General features: G+C 43.0%; 1 protein-coding gene across 32 annotated transcripts in view; it reads right to left on the bottom strand.

The window, feature by feature from the left end:
* The window catches only part of CAMK2B (calcium/calmodulin dependent protein kinase II beta), an 866219-nt gene that overhangs the window by 381238 nt on the left and 462915 nt on the right, over positions 1 to 22066 (bottom strand). For 20 of the 32 annotated variants that reach the window (XM_078666806.1, XM_078666785.1, XM_078666796.1 and 17 more), the window contains exons 5-6: positions 12440 to 12505; positions 2722 to 2794 (exon numbers count right to left, since the gene is read on the bottom strand). In XM_078666806.1, coding sequence (XP_078522932.1) covers positions 2722 to 2794; positions 12440 to 12505 — 139 coding nt within the window. The remainder of the gene's footprint in view (positions 1 to 2721; positions 2795 to 12439; positions 12506 to 22066) is intronic. The other 12 variants (XM_078666786.1, XM_078666816.1, XM_078666811.1 and 9 more) reach the window with 1 other exon arrangement.

Here is a 22066-nt window from a genome sequence, read left to right as displayed (position 1 = left end):
CAGGAGAAAAGGTTACTGTGTCAACAACCAAAAACCACCCCTTAAACAACACAGAAAAATGCTAAGAAAGCAACCAAAACCATCTGAAAATAAATAAACAATTGCAGAACAAACTAATAAGAATCCTAAACCTCTAAAATGCCCTTGGCAACCCAACAAAAATCCAATCATACTAACTGCAAACCAAGACAAACGACCAAAAGCCACCCAATCAATTACAAAATAAGTGTCAAACTATAAGAAATCCTAAGGTTAGCCAAAATATAAAAGTAAATAACAAAATAGATCAAGGGAAGCAGCGGAATATCACTGACCAGCAACTGAAAAAGCAAATAAACAGAAAGAATCAACCTATCAAAAACAATCGGAATTCATCCCAAAAACGACAACATATATAAAAAGTAAATGACAAATTTTCAACTAGCACTCAGCAAGATAAACGTACACATCAAACTGCAAAACATTCCCCTTCCTTCAGCAAATACATGCACTGGTGCACTCAAAAACCACCCTGCTAGTATAAGCAATCAACAAAAATAACATCAACATACAACCAGAAATCATCCACAAGTGTCTGACATACCACGACAGAGCACGACAGAGCACCCAGCAAGCATTATCAATTATCACTTAACTAAAAAAGACAGAACAGACTCCCAAACTACAAACAGCTGCTCAACACTAAAGACGTTAACTGTGCTGCTCAAATGGATTCTGCAGGTTTCCACACCTTTAGTGACTTTGCCAAAATGATCTTATTTCCATCCCAGGCACCCACCCCTTTAGCCTGTGATTATTACCTCATACATTTTCAGTTGTTGGCCTATAATAGACTGGGTCCCCCCCTCCCGCATTCTCACTGGCATGTGCAATGCCCCCAATTTTAATACCTGATGGGGACACCTCAGACGAATCCAAAGTCAAGCATTCGATAGTGCACTCTTTATGAACTGTGTCCTACATCCCGACCTCACACCCCTATTAGCATTTTCTTTGTGACCTCTTGCCCTTGACCCAGCCATCATGTGTTACTACAACACTCAGTTTCGTAGCACAGATAAATGATGGTGCCATGCAGAGCATGCTTAAGGAGGCACTGACTGAAGGACCACACGGGCAGTAAATGCAAGCACCAAGACAGGAAGGAGATGTCACAGGAAAGAACAGAGTGTAGCGATACTGAAAGAAAAGAGAAGGAAGGAGAGGACGAAATTTGAGAGAAAAAGATAGAGGAAGTGCACAGAGAATGAGATAGGCCACGGGAGAGAAAGAGGCAGAGGAGAGACTAAAAGTAAGATAGGGAGGAAAGAAGAGAAACTGAAGAGAGTGATAAAGAAATGGAAGAAAATGAGACAGTGAGGTCCTCTCGGAATTAATCGTTTTTTTTCTTGCCTTTGTATTTATATAAAGCTGCTATACCAGCTTTCTGCACAGTGAAAGGAAATGTCTCAAACGGAGACTAGAGAGGGTCTGCCGGATTGCTGGAGCCCTATGGAGAGAAGGCAGCTAACACTTCCAACACCAAAAGCCAGAAAGAGATGGTTAAGGCATGCCTGAACCAGAGTTCTGCTCCATTCCCAGGGAAGTCTGGGACCCCAGTTCAGTATCATTCACGGAAAATTCCAGAACCATCGTTCAACCTCATAACCCAGAGAATTCCACAAAGACAGTTTAGCCTCATTCCCAGTGAATTTAAGAATTGTGCGTCACCCCCATTCCCAGAAAATGTTAGGAACTGCAGTTCATATTCTCGGGCATGCTTGGAACCACAGTTCAATTTTATTATCAGAACATGCTGGGAGTTACAGTTTAGCTCCATTTCCAGGGCATGCTGGGGACGGCAGTGAACTCATTCACATGGCATGCTGGGAACTACGGTATGGCTTATTTCCAACAATGCAAGCCTCAGAATGATATTAAAAAAGGTAGAACTCTGAGCTTCTGTTTCGGTATAGACCTAAAGCATGCTGAGAATCATGGTGCTCCCTCTTTTGCAAAGCCTGGGGTTTGTGGGATTTCATTTTTTTGCCATAATTAACTGGTAGCAGCCTGTCTCCTAAACTCCCTGCAGTTAATTTTGATTAGTCGAATTCGGCCAAACCAACAATTGCTTGCTTGACATTCAGTCTCCCAAAATGCAATTTGGTTGGGACAGAAACAACTTGGTATCTCTAGGTGGAGCAGTCAATTGAGAGATTCTCTAAGACTGATATGCAGCCTGTGGCCTTCCAAACACCAGAGTTATTCATTTCGAGGTAGTAATGCTGGCCCGTAGCGTACTCTACGCAAGACCTACAGAGGTACTGTCGGGAAGTCTCCCCACGTTCCAACAAACCACTCATCCTCTGATATTTGGGCGACTCAAAATTCATTCTACTGGGAGGAGCAAGGGAGCATGTTCCCACTTTGTATGTACCTCCACAAATGTCCCCCTTTTTTCCTCCTCCCTCCCACAACACCTCAAATCACTTGCTTTTTGGGGTGCTTGACATTGCCGCGTTGTGCAAATTTGTCTCATGCAGTATACAATGGAAAATTGGAGATCCTTCTATAATGAAAAGGCAGTTAGGGAGGTTTGGACGTGGGGGTTACAGGTGGGAGTTGGTGCTGATTTTGGTCGTACACGATTTATGCTCCCCCAACCCTTCCTCCAAATCATTCCACACACCCCATCCACCCCCAAAATCATGTCTGTGAGGTTGAAAAGTTTGGTATACTGACCTTGAGGTCTCTGTGCACAATATCACAGTGATGTGTGAAAGAGACACTTTCTAATATCTGATGAAGACAGTGACTGTAAAACAAAACAGGGAGACGGGGGTGGGAAGGAGGGAGAGACAGGCAGAGAGGTGGGGGGCACAGGACGGAGAGAAACAGAGTACGGAGAGAGGAATAGAAACAGCAGAGAAAGAGGCGAAACAAGGGTGAAATACAGAAAGTGGAACAGAAGGTATAGAAGGCAACATACAAAAGTGGGTGGAAAGGCATGGTGTAGAAAGATGGATGACATACAGGGAAGGAAAAAAGGAAATTAAGGTGCAGAGAAACATGTACAGATTGGGATTCAGAAAAGAGAAAAAATACCGAAGAGAGACATTCAAAGAAGGCAGAGTTGTATAGAGACCCCATAGGTACAAGGAGTTCAGAGAGTGACAGAAAGATACATATGTGAGAGATGTAAATGAGGGTTGAGCCATAGAGGAGAAAGTGAACAAGGCACGGGAAGACACCGATGAAAGGAGAGATTGATATATACAGGGCAGAGTGATACATAGAGGAAAGAACGATAAAGGGGAGAGGTACAACGAGGATGCAGTTACATGTATTGAATATAAACACAGAGAATAATGAAGTGAGATAGTGAAGAGATAGTTTGCAGTGGAAAAGTGATTGGTGAAAAACAGTCAGAAAGATAGAGGGGAAGAGGCAGAACGCAGAAGGTTGGAGGGGGAAGGGTGGTAGTGTGAACAGAGAATCGAGATCAAATGAAGGTGTACAGGAAGAGACAGGTGAGGTGAAGGGACGCATGGAAATAAACACAAATCATGGTGAATGTGAGGTAGAGATATGAAGAAGACCGTGTAGGGAAGATAATGTGGATTTTTGCAAGAGAATATGCAAAAGGAGAAGTGACGGCGGATACAGAAGAAAGCAGGTCAGAGAGAATGTAAGGTACAGTGTGGCAAATACAGGATAGGAGAAAAAGAACAGACAGGAGCAGACAACATTGGAAGAATACAAAATAACGGGGGAAATAGAAAAATAAATTGGACCATTGCAAAAAAGGAGTGGCGAAAGGGCAAGGGGGTTAGAAAGAAGACGTGGCAGGTAAGATGGACATGTTGATGGTAATACAGGCGCAGGAATGGATTATGGGGGAAAGGTTTCGAGGAGGAGAAGGAGAATTAGGATGCGGGGAGGTGAGGGGAAGGGAAGACCACTTTGGGGAAGAGGTGGAAAGGGAAAGAGATGCAGGGACAGAGAACAAGATGGAGTAGCGAGCAAGTGATACAAATAGAAAATAACAGGAGACAGGTGAAAAAGCAGGAGACATTACACACCCGAGGGATGAGGTAGAGGAGAAGGAAAGGGAAGGATGGGCAGGGGCGAGACAAGGAGAAAAACAGAATGTCTTGAAAGGTTGGACACAACAATGAATTATCACTGGGGGATGGGAGGGAGGCTTGGTTTGAGAAACTGGGCGGGGCAGTGGGTAAAGTGTGGTGCGCGCAGACTGCAGCACTTGCATTCCTTCCATGATGGGAGGGGGGCATTTGGATGGTCTAAAAGAGGCCGAACAATGAGCAGTGGAGGTGGAAGTGGCGGGAAATGGGTTGGAGGTTGGGATATGGGCACGAAAATGAACCTAGGACCCAAAAGGTATGATCGGTACACCCTGGTGGTCTATGACCAAGAGCATTTGGTTTAATGAGGAGCTAAGTGGCCCGCTGTGCAGGCAAACAGTTGGCTGGTGCTCTGCAGCGTCTTTTTTCTCTCCATATTTTGGTGCTGTGCCCCTTTGATCACAATATGTACGTGGGCAGCAGTTCTGGATTCTGGGTGATCAAGACACTCAAAACGAACATGTTAGAATGCAACCCTGGAACACAGTGGTGTAACGCAAAATGATGCAAGCCCCCTGTAGAATGTGACGAGGGGCCCCAGAAGCTCCCATATCTCACAGATCTGTATAAGCTTTAGAGTAGATTGGGGATCCATGCATGGTGAGGACACCCTGCGTTGTAAGGGGTCCATGTTATGCCCCTGCTAGAACAGTTTTTGGGGTCCTTCCAAGTATTAGTCTGAAGGACAAGGCTTTTCATTCACATATGGCTCAGAGAATAGACCTACCAAAAATCTAGATCAATGAAACAAGTTGAAAATACAAATAATCATAAACGCCTTCCCTAAAAGGGAGCCGACAAAAGATTTTTTTTTTAAAGGACCATCACTCTCCTTTAGCAAAGTAGACCTAACAGGGAATAGCATTTATTTTTTTAGTTCGCAATGGCACCTCTCAGGAGCCTAATTATCAAAAGTAGAAATAGCAATTAGGCAACAATCTTGTAGAAACCAAAAGCAGGAATTCGCCGCAGATTGTATCCACTCAGTGTAAATGATATATGCCGGTTATGACTGGTCGAGACAGCTCTATGTCCTCAGCCTGATGGCTTTTAAGGACTGCGTTATCAAGCAGCGGTCTGGCAAAGTGAATTAATGACTGTTACAGGAGTGTGATTTCACCCTGCGTGCTCATCTCGCTCACCAAGGGCTGACGTAGCATTGTTAATGGATGTTGCATTGCTACTCAATGACGTTCACAGGGCTTTGATCTCATCTGGTCTTCTCATTTCAATGAGTAACACAGGCTGAGACTCATTTTACTGCTTCCTTTGGCTGGCCATTCGACAACTGCTACTGATCTGTGACTACTTTATTCCTGCTGCCTTATTTGTCCAACAAATGAGTGTCATGAGGTTGTAACCTCTCCCCTTGGTCACGAATGGCTACCACAGAGCAGTAGCCTCACTTTGCTGTGCTGCATGGACAACCAGTGTCCATCACAGGTCTGTGATCTATTACACTCTTTAATTAAGTCAGCCAATGTCAACTCCTTGATTTGGTCCAGAGCGGTCAAACTAATGCTGTTATGTGGCTGTGGTCTCAACCTACTACCCATACAGCAGAGCAATGTCTTTCCCTGGGCAGTGACCACATTCTATCACCTCACAGAGTTAACAAGGTCTATCTTAAGGCAGTCATTTTACCAAGCTATGTCAGTAGTCAAGCTCCACTAAAGGAACATCTGATTGTATGGATTCATGCCTAGTGCTTGAACGAATTACATTGAGGTTGACCTCAATAAGGATGTTTCTCTTTCTCTGTTAGTCTCTTTTTAGTTTCAATATTGTTAGTACTAGTCAAGACTAGGATACAGTGGAGTTATGGAATAGAATAAAAATAAGAAAAGTCTAAGGACAAAAGAACGGGCAGGTAAGTAGCATATCTTGAGGTCTTTCAGGGCACACAGACCATGTTTGACCACAGTGAAATTTCAGAGTAGTCAAGCCCACAAAAAAGATATTCAACTAAATGCATTTGAGATTAGTCAGCATTCTTTAGTTAACCAAGAAAATGTAAGCAGAATCTAAAACGTGGTCTAATCTTACAGAAATGTCTTCCAATCTGAATAATAAAGAATGGTATATTACAATTTGATCGTTTCCCTGCCTTGGGAACAGATATTAATAGCAAGGTGTCCTTATATTTACATTATATTGCAATTTGAGCCAGTGTCTCTCTCTGTCCAATGCCATTGCTGCATGAGTTCCAGAAACCAATATCAAAGGTATATCAAATAAATAGGAACAATTATATTGCAAACAGGGTATAACACAATAGCTCATTAAACTAATTGTGCACTCCAATTGTGCTTTGTAATTAGAATGCCAATTGTGACTAATGCCGATTGTGACTACCAGTTGACTAGACTGCCTAATGATAAACATCACATTTAGGATAGCACATTTGGGTAACTTGGAGGTAGAAACCATAGTGAAGTTCAATGGTCTCACCATATATAAATACGCCCAAGGCAATTCAGACCAGCAGTGTTGTATGACCAGAGAGCAGCTGATCATCAGAATTAAACAAAAAGTTTTTTTCAGAACAGCATTTCCAACACTTATTTACACTACTGTTATGGTAAGTCAAACAACCAACCAGTACTTTACACCAAGTATGCAATGCACACTTTGTGACATATGTTCTCGATTTTTACAGCTCACTCAGGAACAGATGGATATATAATTTACACAAGTTAGTTGATATTCGCACTTGTGCAAAGTGTATGAGAAGAATGGTAATTCATCTCAATCCTTCCTTTCCGTACAAAGAATATATGAAGCAAGTAAGAACTGATATAAGAAATATTTTACATCCCAAAGGGGGAACACTGTGGGTGATTTATTCATGACTGACATGGCCCATTTGGAAGAATTAAGTTCAATTTGACTATCTCTGCTTCTTTTGTTTTATGCAGTTTTGTTAGATTGCCTGAAGCGGACCAGTAAACAGTCTGAGTTATTAGCCCACTATGTCACTATAGTAGCAGTTTTGGGGCATTCAGCACTGCAAGTTGTGTTGCTAAGAGTTTGATCTCAGGTTAATATGAGCAAACTTGTAGAACAACATTCATCCATGAAGGCAAAAGCCATGTCTTCTTTTATATATATCCACACAGGATAATTGTTTAGGCTTTCAAAATTTGTAATGTTGCCTTTTACCTGTTGCCTTTTACCAACTTGGTGAAGTCTTCTAAAGACGTTGCATTTTTCATATTATGACACAAAGTTGGCAACGTATAGAAAAATAGCAAGTGGAAACTCCTGCAATAAGTAGATTTTGCAGGGTGAAAAACAAGTGATAGCAACGTTTCTGGGGAGTTTGCAAAGATATTTTCTGTAGCAACATTGTTCTGCGGATAGCTGTTTAGTGGAAATTTGCATGGAGGTGAAGTTTTAAACGTGAACAAAGGTGACAAACTTTGTAGCTTCATTATGTTGGAGTTTGACAGGTCCATAAAACTTTGTCAGTAAAATCATAATTTCAAACACCCCTTAGAATTATATTTCCAGACAGTGAATCTATGTGGGAATCATCTACATCGTCTGTGTTTTTTTAAATCTGTCACGGATATAGCTTTTTATTTTGGATGGACTTTGGAAAATCTTGTTATCCATGAAAACCAACCTAAAACACTGCTGAAAGAAGGGGGAACAAGTCGACACAGCAAGAAATTGTGGAAGAACAAAGCATTCCAGGGCACTTCACTTAGCTCCCACCCACAGCTCTCAATTACTTCCCATCCAGTGTCTGCCAAAATTGGATCAAACCCTACATATGGCAATGGGCCTAGTCGCTATTCGGTGAATGAGGATTACATTAACAGGCCCTAAATGCTTTTATTGTAAATCTGTAAAGTAAAATCAGGTAGGGATACGTATTAACCATGGCTGCATCCATATTTTGAAGTGATACTGCTTAACCTTCAATTAAATACTTCACATAGGAAACACCTCAAAATATAATTAAACAAATTAACTGAATATTCTTATTGAGTTGATCTTTTCAACAAACCTCTTTAAATTCAAATAAAACAATGTGAGTTAAACTATCAGCCAATAGACAATGTATTTATGTCTTTAAGGCTTGAAATATTTGTTTTTTAATCTCAAACCCTTAATCTGTGAAACCACGGTACAAGAGTTAAAGTAATAGAAAAATAACAATCAATATATATTGATTGTACACAGGCATTACTATCTCATTATTTAAACAACCAGGTATTAATGCCTCCATAACATGTTTACTCTTCTTATCAAAGTTTGAAATGTTATTTTTTTTTATTATATAAAGGTCAAAGCCATTAAGTGGAACGAATGTGTTTCTGGAACCTTATCTGCTCTTATTCCTTTTACGCGTCTCCTGTTAATTTCTTCTATGCAATTGTTTATACAGGTATGCTTTATGTATATATGTGTTTATTTATTGATTATTTATTTTCTTGCGTTCTTAAGAGTTGATGTAAAACCAGTGTGAGCACATAGGTGAAACAATACTAAATGTTTCAAGCAGGAATTCCAAATTAAAAATTAAAAATAGATTTCATACAGAAACAGAGAATTTGTATATAGTGGGTAATATCAAGAAGTTTGGCTGAGAGTAACAAATGTGTCATTACAGATGCTTGATGTCCATATGACCCTTGGGTGGGCTATGTGGGTAGAGAGATCTTGATCATCCATGTCACCCAAGTAGTGACTGACAGGAAAACATGTATGGGTAGAATGAACTTTGTAAACAGAGTAGGTAGTCTGCCACAGCTGGTGGTGCTAGCAGTTGTGATTCACCTAAACAATTCTTGTATAAGGGGGCAATAACAAGAGCAACAAAGGTGCTTTAGGGTGTGTTTTTACTCCTTCTTCATAGATTACACCAACAGATGGAGAATGCAGACTAGAATTACAGACCTGAACCTTCACTTTCAGGTGCTTTTTAAAGTGGGGTGTTTTAAGCCTTTCTATATTGAAAGGAAGGATTTGCAATCTACTTTTATACACGGACTGATGTGAGGAAAAACTGCTAGTACAAATACCAGTTTTTAACTTTCCAGAAAAAAAGCACAGTACGTTTTCATTTTCACTTTGCTAAGTTCTAGAAAACCAAAGTAAATGTGACCGGCAGCTCAAGATCACATCACAGGTCAGTGCTAAACAACATAACTATTTCTGATGAGTGATGCGGAGAAGACCAAGTTGAGTCCTCTTATGAATGAGCCACCACGTGAAATTAACTAGACCTTTGTACTATCATGAATGGATTTCTACAACAGTTTAGAACAGGGCTCTAAAGAAAGACATCTCAGATCTTCATAGAATCTACAATCAAGCAAACAAGTTTGTGCGAAGTAAGTAAATTCACTTCACTCTTTCTCCGAAAGGGGTGCACTTATAAAACTGAAAGCACCGCACTGTTTTCACAGCGTTCAGACGCAACAGACCAAAATGCCTAAAGTAGACTGCACTTAAGTAGACCTTTGGCTGCATCCTTGGGTAGGGCATTATGATCCGGTCACCCAGATTAGACTACACAATAATAAGTCCAGGACTGAATGTTGGGGCTACAATTCTGGAGCCTCTTAGGCCATAGCTGAGGACCAATCCATCCTGTTAGTCTTCAAGTGAGCCATGACGACAACTGTTTGTTTACAGATGTTTTTGCGTAAATCCAAGAAACTACTTTTACCAATTAATAATGTACCTGAACGTACCAAAAATTGTTTTCAGGCCTCCACAGACTCAACCTTTGAGGTTTTGATACAAAAGTCCTCCCAATCATCAACCAGTGTCTTTCAATTTATATGACTGGATGCCACAGAGTGTATCCATTTAACATTAATTTACTATGCTGCAAAATGACCGTAAGCACAGTATAAAAAATAAATAAATACTTGACAATAAGTAGACTTGGATTCAATATAGGATTTGTTTAACTGCAATCCAGGGACAGATGTGTTTTATAGGAGAGATATTACTTACATGAGTTTGTTACAATTCAGAACAGCAGTATGTTAATGTAACAGTCAATCTTGCTAATGCAGTGGCAGGCTCAGGTGAGAGGGGTTTGTGAGGCGGCAAGGGGGTTCCTTGGTTACAAGAGAAGCCATTGCATGCTAGTTGGCCAAGAAAAAAAAAATGCAAAGGAAATGATCCATTTACTTTAGAAGGGGATGGGAGTCTGTCTGGGGCTGAGTGAGTTGTCAAACAGCACCATAAATGTGGGTGATGCAGGCAAGTTGAAAATTGTGCGTGATTCATACCCATTTTACACATCAGAAAGGATGAGTATTGTATAAAGCACGCTATAGGAAAGTGGTAGATGTTATTTGTGACAAAGATTACAGGTTAAGTCTTGCAAGGGTGGACCACCAATGGAAAATCAAGCATGCCCTGGACATTTAGGAAAACAGACAAAATGGGTCCCCTTCACTCAAGTTGGAAAGTTAAGCATAGCCTTAATTGGGGTGTAGTGGAGTCCTCGTTCACCTTGGCCACAACCCTGCTTAAAAATGCCCTGGAATCAACTCAGTTCTCAAATTTAATACAGGAGGCTCAGAAGCCTTGTTAAACATCAATAATACAGTATGAGCCTGTATCCATATTTATAGGGTCCCTAAAAAATGTCTCTCCCTGTTTATAAACTATCAGCAGAGGTGGCAACGAAACAAACTGAGCTAGCTAGTTCGCATATGTTGTCAAGGTCAGAACCTAAATATTAGCATATAGCACTGTGGATATGGAATCCTAACCAAGTGTACATTATTAAGTGAGGGCAATAGCCGATTTAAACAAGGGAACACAGGGCATCTAGAACATGCAGAACACTAGCTGCACAATGTGTTACAGCAGAATGCATTCTGTAGAACGGTGAAGGCCCTTCTTAGCAGCCTGGTAGTGAAAGGAATTTCTGATTTCACTCAAAAGAAGAGAGAGCGCACATTTTAAACTTTAACACGAAGGATTAAAGGTCATAGACCCATCCGATTATTTAATTTTTCCAGCATAATTTCTATTACTTTGGTTAGCATTAGTAGCTGAATGTTAACTGTACGCAGCCGCCATCTTTAACCCTACTTGCTATTCCAAGACTCACTGGAGATGTAGAGAGTAACACATTACTTTGTTAGTTTATGTGAATGCGATGGCTTAGTGCTCCACATTAAATAACAAAGTAATATGTGCCTCTATTTCAACTGAAATGTGTATGAGCGCAGCTGTTAAATGTTAACTTTCAGATGTTAAAATTGTGAAAAAAGTGACAGAAGGTATATTGGAGAAATAAAAAGACTGGATGATTTCGAAACGTTGTATTGTGGGTGACTCCACGCTGAAACGTATGGGTTGGAACCTTGCCTTTTATGTATGGGAGACACGGATACCAGGTTGTTTCAATAAAGACATGGAACATACCTTTTACTATAAACGACTTCCCCCCTCACCACTGACATATGCATAGAACTACCTAAAAATCTAAAACTAAGGTCCGTAATACAACTAAATTTAAAAAAAAATTGAAATAGCAGATTACAAAATCATTAACCGGCGAATCCCTAAGTTTCACAATACATTCCCAACTATTGTTTTTCTGTTAAGGGCATAATGGAGAATAGGAGAACAAAAAAATCCATTGGGGGAATATTTGTATACTTTACTCAACTTCATATTTCAAATTCTGTATTGCTCACTCATTTTTAGGTCACTTCAAAATATGGATTTGTACACACCAGGACAACAGAAGGACTGATTAAACTCTGACAAAGGAATGTGTGTTGAAATACACTCTCGGACACTTACAGGAGTTTCCCCAGAGTGTGACTTGAAAAGCTAATTAAAGGGAGCATTTTACCCAACACACTCCACTGAAAAAAAACTGGTAACAACCGAAATAGTCTTTGTAATTGAATGTTCTGGTATATATTCTAGTGATGAACAATGGGACTCTCAAAAATATTGGTTGCCAGAGTCTGAGGGCATCTCTCACAGAGGTGGTAAAAACGGGAGAGGAATAGTTGCTGGAGCTTTTGTGAAAAAGGACACGGAAACCTACATTCCACTAAGAAAGGTTATGCAGATATTTGTGAGGCTGAAGTAAACGGACCCTTTGGATGAAGGGTGTAGGGCAAGCTTTCTGTGAGGCCTCTTTCTGTAATGATATGGGGATGTTCCACAGATAGTACAATAATTGGGTTAGGGGAACACCAGAAGCACATGGTGAGGCTGAATGAGGGGTATGGAGGAAGAGGTCATGGAGCATGGGTGGTGGAAGGAGGAGGAGGAGGAGGCGGTTATAGGTGCGGTAGGTTGGGTCTTCTACTCACCTTGCATCCGCCTCGCTGTAATATTCCCTGGCGACAATATCTTCAAACAGCTCCCCACCAGTCACCCTGAAACAGAAGAACATGAGAAGCTGAAAATAATATCTGAGCAATAGCAGGCAATAATGAACAAAATGGCTATATAACATGAAGCAATTCTGGGTCCAATCTCTTGATATTTGTAACCAACGCCATTTGGGTCAAAGCAGCTGATTTAGATTAAGGAGTACGGTGTTTACTCTGTCAGAGTGTGGTTACTCAAGGGTTTTTGAAAAAACAGACTGTTTTAGAAAATGAGGTTTGCTCCTTCTACAGACCGAATTTAGTTATCCTGTCATACCCCTATTCCACTTTACTAGCTCTTCCCTTTCTTGATATAAATAGGGAACATTCCCAGTAGATGTCCTGTTTTTTCATGTGTCACTTCCACAGAAGTTATGCTATGCCTATCTTCCTTCTGTAGGCGGTACAGCCTGGTACTGTCCATGTGCTGGTACTGTCCAAGTGTTGCTTTGCCCTCTTAACTTTCCTCTTCTGCAGTTTGTTAGTTGGTTCAGGTAATTCATGTGAGGATGTTGCTCTCTAATCTGTATGAGTTTCCTTTGCCCAACCTCCTCTCTTTCACTGGGCCATCGGCTGCTTGAACTTAGTGTCCTCTTACCCTACCTTGCCATTCCAGGCCCATGCTTCTTTCCTAATTACTTTTTGCTTTACACTGAACTCAGGGGTGTAGCCCAGTCAATGAGATTCAGGGGGGTGAGTCTAAAACTTCCCAACTAACAAAATAAGTGGGCTGTAGGGTGGAGTGCTAAGATGACCACGGTTCAGGATGGACTGCCTTCTTGAGGAACAGGGTCAGCACTAGGTAGGCGTTTCTAGAGTGCCAGAGTGGGTGAAAAATGATGGCTTGGAATGCTACCCCAAGCAATTGCCACTGGTTAGATTATTTGTAAGTATGCATCCCTTCACCTTATTGGTCTTTTATTGCCAGTAGTATGCCTGGAAACTTGGGACTGGGGCAGCTTTCCAAGCCTACTACTTCCAATACTTGTTGTTGGAAAGTGGGTTATTGGTAAGAGCAAATGTAGGTCTGCCACTGGCAATAAGGCCACTAACACATGATAGGACTCAGCATAGGTCTTAGAAAATTATTCCTTTGCTCAACCCTTGGTAACGTGGCTGCGAGCAGACAGGCTTAACTTCAAAGACAGGTATGTAAAAGCATTCAAAAACACCATTTCAATAAATAATTAAGACACAACACAAAATTAAAATCCAACACCAATTTATAAATATAGGTAATAGTTTTATCTTTTAAAGGACACCAAAATGAAAATAATCCACTGTAGGGAACCAGAGATATGAATTCTTAAAGATTACTCACTTTGTAGTGCTTAGAAACCAACAGTGCCCCTTTAAGTCATTTTGTTTTCTCTGTCAGGGACACACCTTTATAAATTGTTCTGAAGAATTCTCACCACTGTAGTGGGCCGCCTTCTTCAGCAAGCGGGGTCCAGTTAGAACACCTTCCTGGGCTTCTGCTTGCAGGTCCCAAAGTATCCAACACACAATCCAAGGTTCTGGAATCTCCAAGAGGGCCCTTGAAAGTGTGAAGCTTCAATTTCGCAATCCACTTGAACAAAACCCTTACAAATCCACTGGTACTCCAGGCTTTGAATTCTTTGTGGGGCTGTCCAGGTGAGCTCTGTTAACCTGTAGCTTGCAGGGAGTCCACTCTTGGTCCTTGGGCAGCAAGGTAATCCACAGGGCTGTAGTTTCAGATGGTGCAGTCTTCATAGGTCAGGCCTTAGAGTTCCTTGCACAGCAAACTTCAGCAGGGCACTTCTTGCTTCATGCAGTTTCAAGCAGCAGATCTGGAGGGCTCTGCCCCTCTCAGATACTTATTCAAAATTCTCTGGGTCAAGCACCAGGTCACGGCTGACCAATGGGAGCAGGGCAACTCCTCATAGTTATGACCACATCCTGTAGAGTGTGGCATTAGTTTGTCCCAGAGTGCATCATTCTTCCAAATCCAAAATGGCTGATTTTCCAGCAAGGAGGTAAGAGCTGACTAAACACACCCCCTGGGATTGCTTATTTCCTTGGACTCTCCCCCTACCATCTGCACATACCTTCCTTAAGCCTAGCCCGGACTCTGAGTCAAGACTGTACGAGTGGACTGAAACCCAGGCCTCCCCTCTACCTTTGAAGCGGATGGTTTACGTCTCCACCCCCTGGCCTGGCATTCCTATAGACCAGCACACTGCCCTCCCAGCAGAGTGATTAACCCGAGGGGTTCCTTATCAACTCTTCAAAGCAGCCTGGCTAATCCACTTAACTCTGACCAATCAGGGCAGACCACTGGAAGGCTGAATTTGGACTTACAAACAAGAAAGTCTTATAACTTCTTGTATGTACACTTCAGGAGAAAATCAACAATATAATATTGTTGGATTTACTACTACCATTCTGGGAAGTCTTTGAATGGTCCGGCTAGTCCTCTCCTATCAATATTTATTAACCACTTCCGTGCGGCCGCGATTCCCCCCGTGTGCGGCCTCCGAACGAACAGGGCGAATAACTTCCTACCATGTTAACCTATGGGCCATGGGGTTTGCAATGGGGAAAATGACTGGGGCCACTTTTGTAGCGCCAGGGCTTATAAAACCATATTTTATAAGTATTTCCCTAATTTCTACAGGACCCCCACCCCCTGTGCACCTAGGGGAGACTTCAGGGGTTCTGAATCTGCAGAAATCATGCAGATTATCCATACCCAATTCTTCTAGCATCAAAGTCGAATTTGAGCAGCTCTTTAACACAATGTGGGGAGTGAAATGTAAAATTTCACTGTACCCAGGCATATAAAAACTCATTTTATAAGGGCGCTCCTCATAGATAACTGCCCCCCTCCCCCGCCCCTGCGATACCTAGGGGTGACCCTGGGGGTCCCCAATATGCAATAACATGGTAGGTTTTTCATTTTTAAGGGCCTCTACCCCCAAAGTCGAGTTTGTGCACAATTTAAGGTTTAAAAGCTGTCCTGGCCACCAAGAATGCTTTTAAACTGACCTCAGGCTTCAGCACTGCACACATGCTAGTGCAGAAAATCTGCTGGCCTCTAAACTGCCATGCCCCAGGATACTGGAGACTTCTAGGTAGTTTCAATCCCCTGCCCTATTACATACTATGGGCTTATGGGGTAGGTCATGCCAAATACAGGGGTACCCCACCATACCATAGTGTACCCTAGTGTATGTTGGGTGTCTTAACTGTATTCTAATGTGTTCCTTTTAGCTTGGCACTGGGCCTGGTTAAACACAGCCCAGGGTCAGTCAGAGTCAGTTACCACCAGTTCCAGTCAGCAAAAAGTTGGGGGGTGTCCAAGGCACAGGATGACTTTGCAACACTTGTGAATTCCCAAAAGTAGTAAATTTGCTCCCATTTAAGGAGTATTTCTAGGGGTTCCGATTTTCTTTTTTTTTTTGGGGTAAACCAGTCAATATCTATATTTAAGAACCTGATTCAGAAACTGAGCAAGTTAAAACCTCTTAAGGAAATAAGCATGGCGAATAAAAAAAGACAGATGTGGCACTCTCAACTCGGGCCCCCTGACCCAAGTACCAAACCAAGAATGAATGTGAAGGGTGTCACACTGGAAACATCCCAGTTAAAGGTACGCCCCTACCCCTTACCTGCGCCCAGTAGTTCTCTCTGGGAATTCATGACTGTGGTCACATCAATACAAAGGCCTGGAGTCCCTGCCCGAGATGACTTATTTTAAAGTATTTTCACCACACTCATTCTTATTGGTCTCAGCTTCAAGAAGTCTTGATGGTCGAGTTGTCAAATCGGTGTATGTTTCTAGACATCTATGTGTTTGTATATTCAGATATCCAGAGTGTAGTATTGTATTGTTACAATTGTTCAGTGAGGGACAGGGTCATGACTCGTGAGAGACGAAGCTTCATGTCAACAACGCCCACGACAGCAAGGAACTCTTCAGCATCGTCAAGGAGTTCTCCAACCCCAGCACCGGCAACAACGACATCACTCCTTCACAAGACCTCTGCAACTCTCTCGCCTCGTTCTTCCACCGCAAGATCGCCGACATCCACAACAGCTTCGGCGCACCATCCACGCACCCAACCACCGAACCAGCGCACCCAACTGCCACCCTCCGCACCTGGACCACAGAGACCACCGAAGACACAGCCCGCACAATGAACACCATCCACTCCGGATCTCCAACCGACCCCTGCCCCCACCACGCCTTCAACAAGGCCGACTCCATCATCGCACCCCAAATCCGGGACATCATCAACATCTCCTTCAACACCGCCACCTTCCCGGAGAGCTGGAAGCATGCCGAGCTCAGCGCCCTACTGAAGAAACCAACAGCGGACCCCACCGACCTCAAGAACTTCCGCCCCATCTCGCTCCTCCCTTTTCCTGCCAAAGTCATCGAGAAGACTGTCAACAGACAGCTTGCCGCCTTTCTCGAGACGAACGGATCCCTCGACCCCTCGCAGTCCGGTTTCCGAGCCAACCACAGCACCGAGACCGCCCTCATCGCAGCCACCGACGACATCAGAACCATGCTCGACAACGGGGAAACAGCGGCCCTCATCCTCCTAGACCTCTCTGCAGCGTTCAACACTGTCTGACACCGCACCCTAGTTCAATGCCTCAGCAACACAGGTATCCAAGAGAAGGCACTGGATGGATCATCTCGTTCCTCGTCGGAAGAACAGAGAGTCCGCCTCCCCCCGTTTTGTTCCGAGGCCACCGAAGTCATCTGCGGCGTACCGCAAGGATCATCACTCAGCCCCACCCTCTTCAACGTCTACATGAGACCCCTTGCAGCCATCGCACGCCAACACAACATCATCTCCTACGCCGACGACACCCAACTGATCCTCTCCCTCACCAGAGACCCCGCCACCGCCAGAACCAGCCTACACGAAGGGATGAAAGACGTCGCCGAGTGGATGAAGAACAGCCGCCTGAAACTGAACTCAGACAAGACGGAAGTCCTCATCCTGGGACCATTGCCCTCCGCCTGGGACGACTCCTGGTGGCCCCCCCGCCCTGGGCACCACTCCCAAGCCAACAGACCACGTACGCAACCTGGGCTTCATCCTGGACTCCTCCCTCTCGATGACCAGACAAGTCAACGTCGTCTCCTCATCATGCTTCAACACCCTACGCATGGTTCGAAAGATCTTCCGATGGATCCCGACCGAAACCAGGAAGACGGTCACCCAGGCACTTGTCACAAGCCGACTGGACTACGGGAACACCCTCTACGCCGGAACCACAGCCAAGCTACAGAAAAGACTCCAACGCATCCAGAACGCCTCCGCCCGACTCATCCTGGACATCCCCCGACGCAGCCACATCTCCGGCCACCTGAGGGACCTGCACTGGCTCCCCGTCAGCAAGAGAATCACATTCAGACTCCTCACCCACAAGTCTCTCCACGACCTGGGCCCCAAGTACCTCAACGACCGCCTGACCTTCTACACGCCCACCCGCCAGCTTCGCTCTACAAGCCTCGCCCTCGCCGCCGTACCACGCATCCGAAGAGCCACCGCCGGAGGAAGATCCTTCTCCTACCTGGCGGACAAGACATGGAAGTCCCTTCCCACCCACCTTCGGCATTGTCCATCGTAAATGCTGGCTTCTGGTTCGTTATTAGGCCTGTTAGTCCCTCGTTAGTACCGCCTTGTCTTTCTTTGTAACCTCCCATGAAGACGGGCCCTTTTACTTTGGTTGTTACGCGGTATGTCTTCTTTAGTCTGTAAGCACTATTTTCTTTAATGAGTTTCTCTTACTGCAGGAGGGTCGCTCATGCGCAGTTATGATTACCGGCTTGTTTATTTAACTCTTAGCTAACGGGGAGCTCTTCAGGGTCCATGGGAGACAGAAGGGGGCAACTCAGCGATGCCTTCAAGCATTTGGAATGCAATAGGTCTCACATTTGCAAGAGTTTAAGCTATTGGCATTGTAAATGACAATGCCTTTTATTTAAGTTTTAAAAAACAAAACATAAATAAAAGGCATTGTCATCTACAATGCCAATAGCTAAAACTCGTGTATATGTGAGACCTACTGCATTGCAGATGCTTGTCCTTTTTTCCTGAGTTTTTCTGCACTTTATACTTTAATTTAATGGTCGCTGGTTATTGACTTTAATTCCATAGCACTGCAGAAGGAGTTAAAACTCTTGAGACTGCTAGCACCAGTGAGTCAAAAGAGTACTTTAAAGAGTCTTTCTGTCCTCTTTGCAATCCACTCTATTTGTGTATTGTGGGAACTTAGGTAAAGTCTCTTAGACCTCTAGTCACTCTTCCACTTCTGCCCTGCCACACAGTTTTATACACAATTTGCAAAATAAGGTGTAACTGGTTGGAGGTGTGGTGGGGGAAGTCCTTAAGTCGGGTCCAAGATAGCGAGCCTTCTACCATTTCTAGGAATTGCCGTCTGATCATTGATGATTGGATTTACTTACAGAACAACTTTATTAATCCACTGATTTGCAAACTCAATGGATCTTATGAGCATGCCTGACTTGTAGTGGCCAAGTCCTCAGGAGCCTCACTGACATTTGACGCTAAGTCGACAGCTACAGACAGAACAGAATATTTTTTCACAGGCCATAGAGGTATCTAGGACATATTCTACTGGAATGAAATAAACAGTCTGTCTGCAGCACATTTTGGTGCACTTTTACAGTTCTTCATATGAGCACTTTATCACTGTGCACTATGACATCAGCACAACTTACAGTTGTATTATTTGTGTGCACCTGCAACCTGTATATACACTTTATTACAAGCATTAATTGTACAAAACTACAACATCGTTTGCTTGGTCCTTGTGTTGTTGCTGTGTAATCTAGCTAAAAACAAAAATGCATGGGTAGCCTATTGTGAAATTTGAGTTGACTATCCAAAAAAGGTGCATTTGGCAGAGTTACTGCATACTGTATAATCAACTATGCTTTATAAATGTATTACTACGAACAACTGATTATATAATTCTCTAATATAACTAGGTCCCTATAATAATAGCAGGTGAGCCAATTTTAAGGTCTCACCTGTCGACAACACATATGCTGTAGCTGCAAGGGGTATTGTGTACTGTAAGGGGCTAGAAGCCAGTTCATTTGCTTACCATTCGTGGACTTCAATGTCAACCCTCATATTCTCCAATTTCACCCCATTAGGAGATTTTAATAGTCACCTAGATGCTCAAAAGGACATGGGTGCAAAGAATTTCCTGGAAATCATGGATACACTTGGCCTGGATCAGCGGATATCCACACCAACCCATTATGCAGGCCACATTCTGGATGGTATTTGCTCTAATCTCATGACCCTTCTAGTCAAGGCCCCAGTTAGCGTAACCTGGTCCGATCACAAGCTTATACCTCTAGAAATTAAATACTAGCACATGAAAAACCTAAAGAGCGAGATCCCCACCACTTAAAACATCAGACCCAGGTGGAATGATATGGCAGCACTCCCACACCTCAGTCTAGGAACCTCAGTTTGCAGGCCTAGGCTGTCGGGACACCCAGCAGTAGATAACCAATGTTTCATGCAGTAGATGTCCTCTTTGAGAGATCGTTTTGCACCTCCGGCCACACAAAATATCAGACCGTTTAAGAAACCATCTGCCCCATGGTACACCCAAACCTGAAAGAACTACATAGTTACTGCAGGATTTTGGAACGTATATGGCGACAAAAATATGAATAGGTGAAACTAAGCAAGTATAAAGCAGCTCTTAAAAACTACCACCAACAAATCAAAGCTGCCAAGAAAACCTATTTCACCTCACTGCTTAAACTGGCCAATGCAAACAAAAAAAACATATTTAAGATAGTCAACTCTTTCACTAACCCCATATCCCTTAAACAGGAGATCCCCCATCACAGTCTCTCTGCGACAGTAAAGCAAACTACTTCGAACAGAAGGTTCAGTCATTACAACAAGATTCCCCAGTACACTCCATTTCTCTTGCTTCTACAACTACTGATCTAGAAAACAATAGACCACCCCTTCGATTTTTTCAAGCCATTAGCCTAGACCAATCCTATCAGGCTACTCTCGCAGTTAAATCGGGTTCTCCTTTTGACCTGTGCCCCCCCCCCTTCATTCTACATGCTATGATAGATACTGTCAATCCAGTCATCAATAATATAATAAACGCTACCCTGTCGTTAGCAGAAGTTCCAAATGAATGGAAACTTGAGGAAGTTAAACCCCTCAAAAAGAAACAACTTGCTGATCCCATAACCCATACCAATCTACGACCCATCTCCCTATTTCTATGTCTAAGTAGGATTACTGAAAAACTTGTTAACTCTCAACTTGTGACTTATATGGAAGGAGCCAATATCTTACAACCCAATCAATCAGGTTTCAGGCCTCAGCACTCTACGGAATCAGCCCTCCTGTACACCGCTGAATCCCTTAAAGCCGCTCTAGACCAGGGAAGGAATGCTGCGTTGGTCTTATTAGACCTATCAGCTGCCTTTGATATGGTGACGCAGAGGTAACGCAATAGCATGAGCGAATAGGAAGGCAGAGATCATCACAGAAGAAGCTTTAACTAAGGAAACACACTCCCACTTAGAAAAGAAAGACGGGGATAGCGTGCAATTAGGACCAATCAGTGAACACAACACGTAAGCTAAATAGGAGACATACACTTTAGTTTCTGGCGGATCGTAACGACACCAGACACCCAGATGCTGAAAGTTTTATCGCCATTCCTGAGGTGAGACCGGCTGATATTGGAAACAAGAGGTAAACTTACATGTTAGAAACCCTCTATAGCAGTAGTGGGGCAGTTGTTAACACATGTCCCATTGTGGTTTTCCTTTAAGGACTGTAACTGACATTGAGAAAGCCTACGACTGATATTTACCAATTGGGAGTCCAGAGTACGGAATTCTTCCCAAATAATTCATATGCCGCAAATACACGGACATCGAGAATAAGGTAATAATGAAAAGGGCTTTGAGTGATACAGACAATAGCAGTTAGAATTGCAACTGACAATAGATTATATGCCTTTTTACACAGCGATGTAGAGCAGGAGCCACAATTGAAAAACGTGGGCGACATAGCCGGATTTAATTAGCAGGCAGAACCCGCAGTACGCCTTGTATCAATTTGAATTAACAAGGTGAGAGAATTAAAACAAGTTACAGAGGGTAAAAAATAGCAAATATTAAATACACCATAAAAATAGGTAAACAGAGTCTTATTAAAGGAAGCTCTATATATTTCTGTGTTCCCCCTTGCATTAGATCTAGCGATGCATAACTCGACACACTAATAATACGTCTAACTAGTGAGACGCCAAAAAAGGTGAAGGAGAAAACAGAACACTCCAGAGATACAAGGTACCCTTTTTTTACATTGAGTGAAATCTAAATGCAGGGGTAGGAGGGAACCGTCTTAGAATAGATCCCCATGATAGATCAACGAGTGATGGGATTTTAAGAGCCAAGACCAAAGAATTGGATGGAGTAACATCATGGGAAAGACATCTAGTTAGGTCCGTGACACATCCCCATACTTGAAATGCTTATCAAGCAAGACATAGGAAAAG

The sequence above is a fragment of the Lissotriton helveticus genome, chromosome 11, assembly GCF_964261635.1.
Source record: "Lissotriton helveticus chromosome 11, aLisHel1.1, whole genome shotgun sequence".
Lineage (NCBI taxonomy): Eukaryota > Metazoa > Chordata > Amphibia > Caudata > Salamandridae > Lissotriton > Lissotriton helveticus.
The sequence above is the reverse complement of the archived record's forward strand: the minus strand, read 5'-3'. Positions and strand labels throughout refer to the sequence as shown.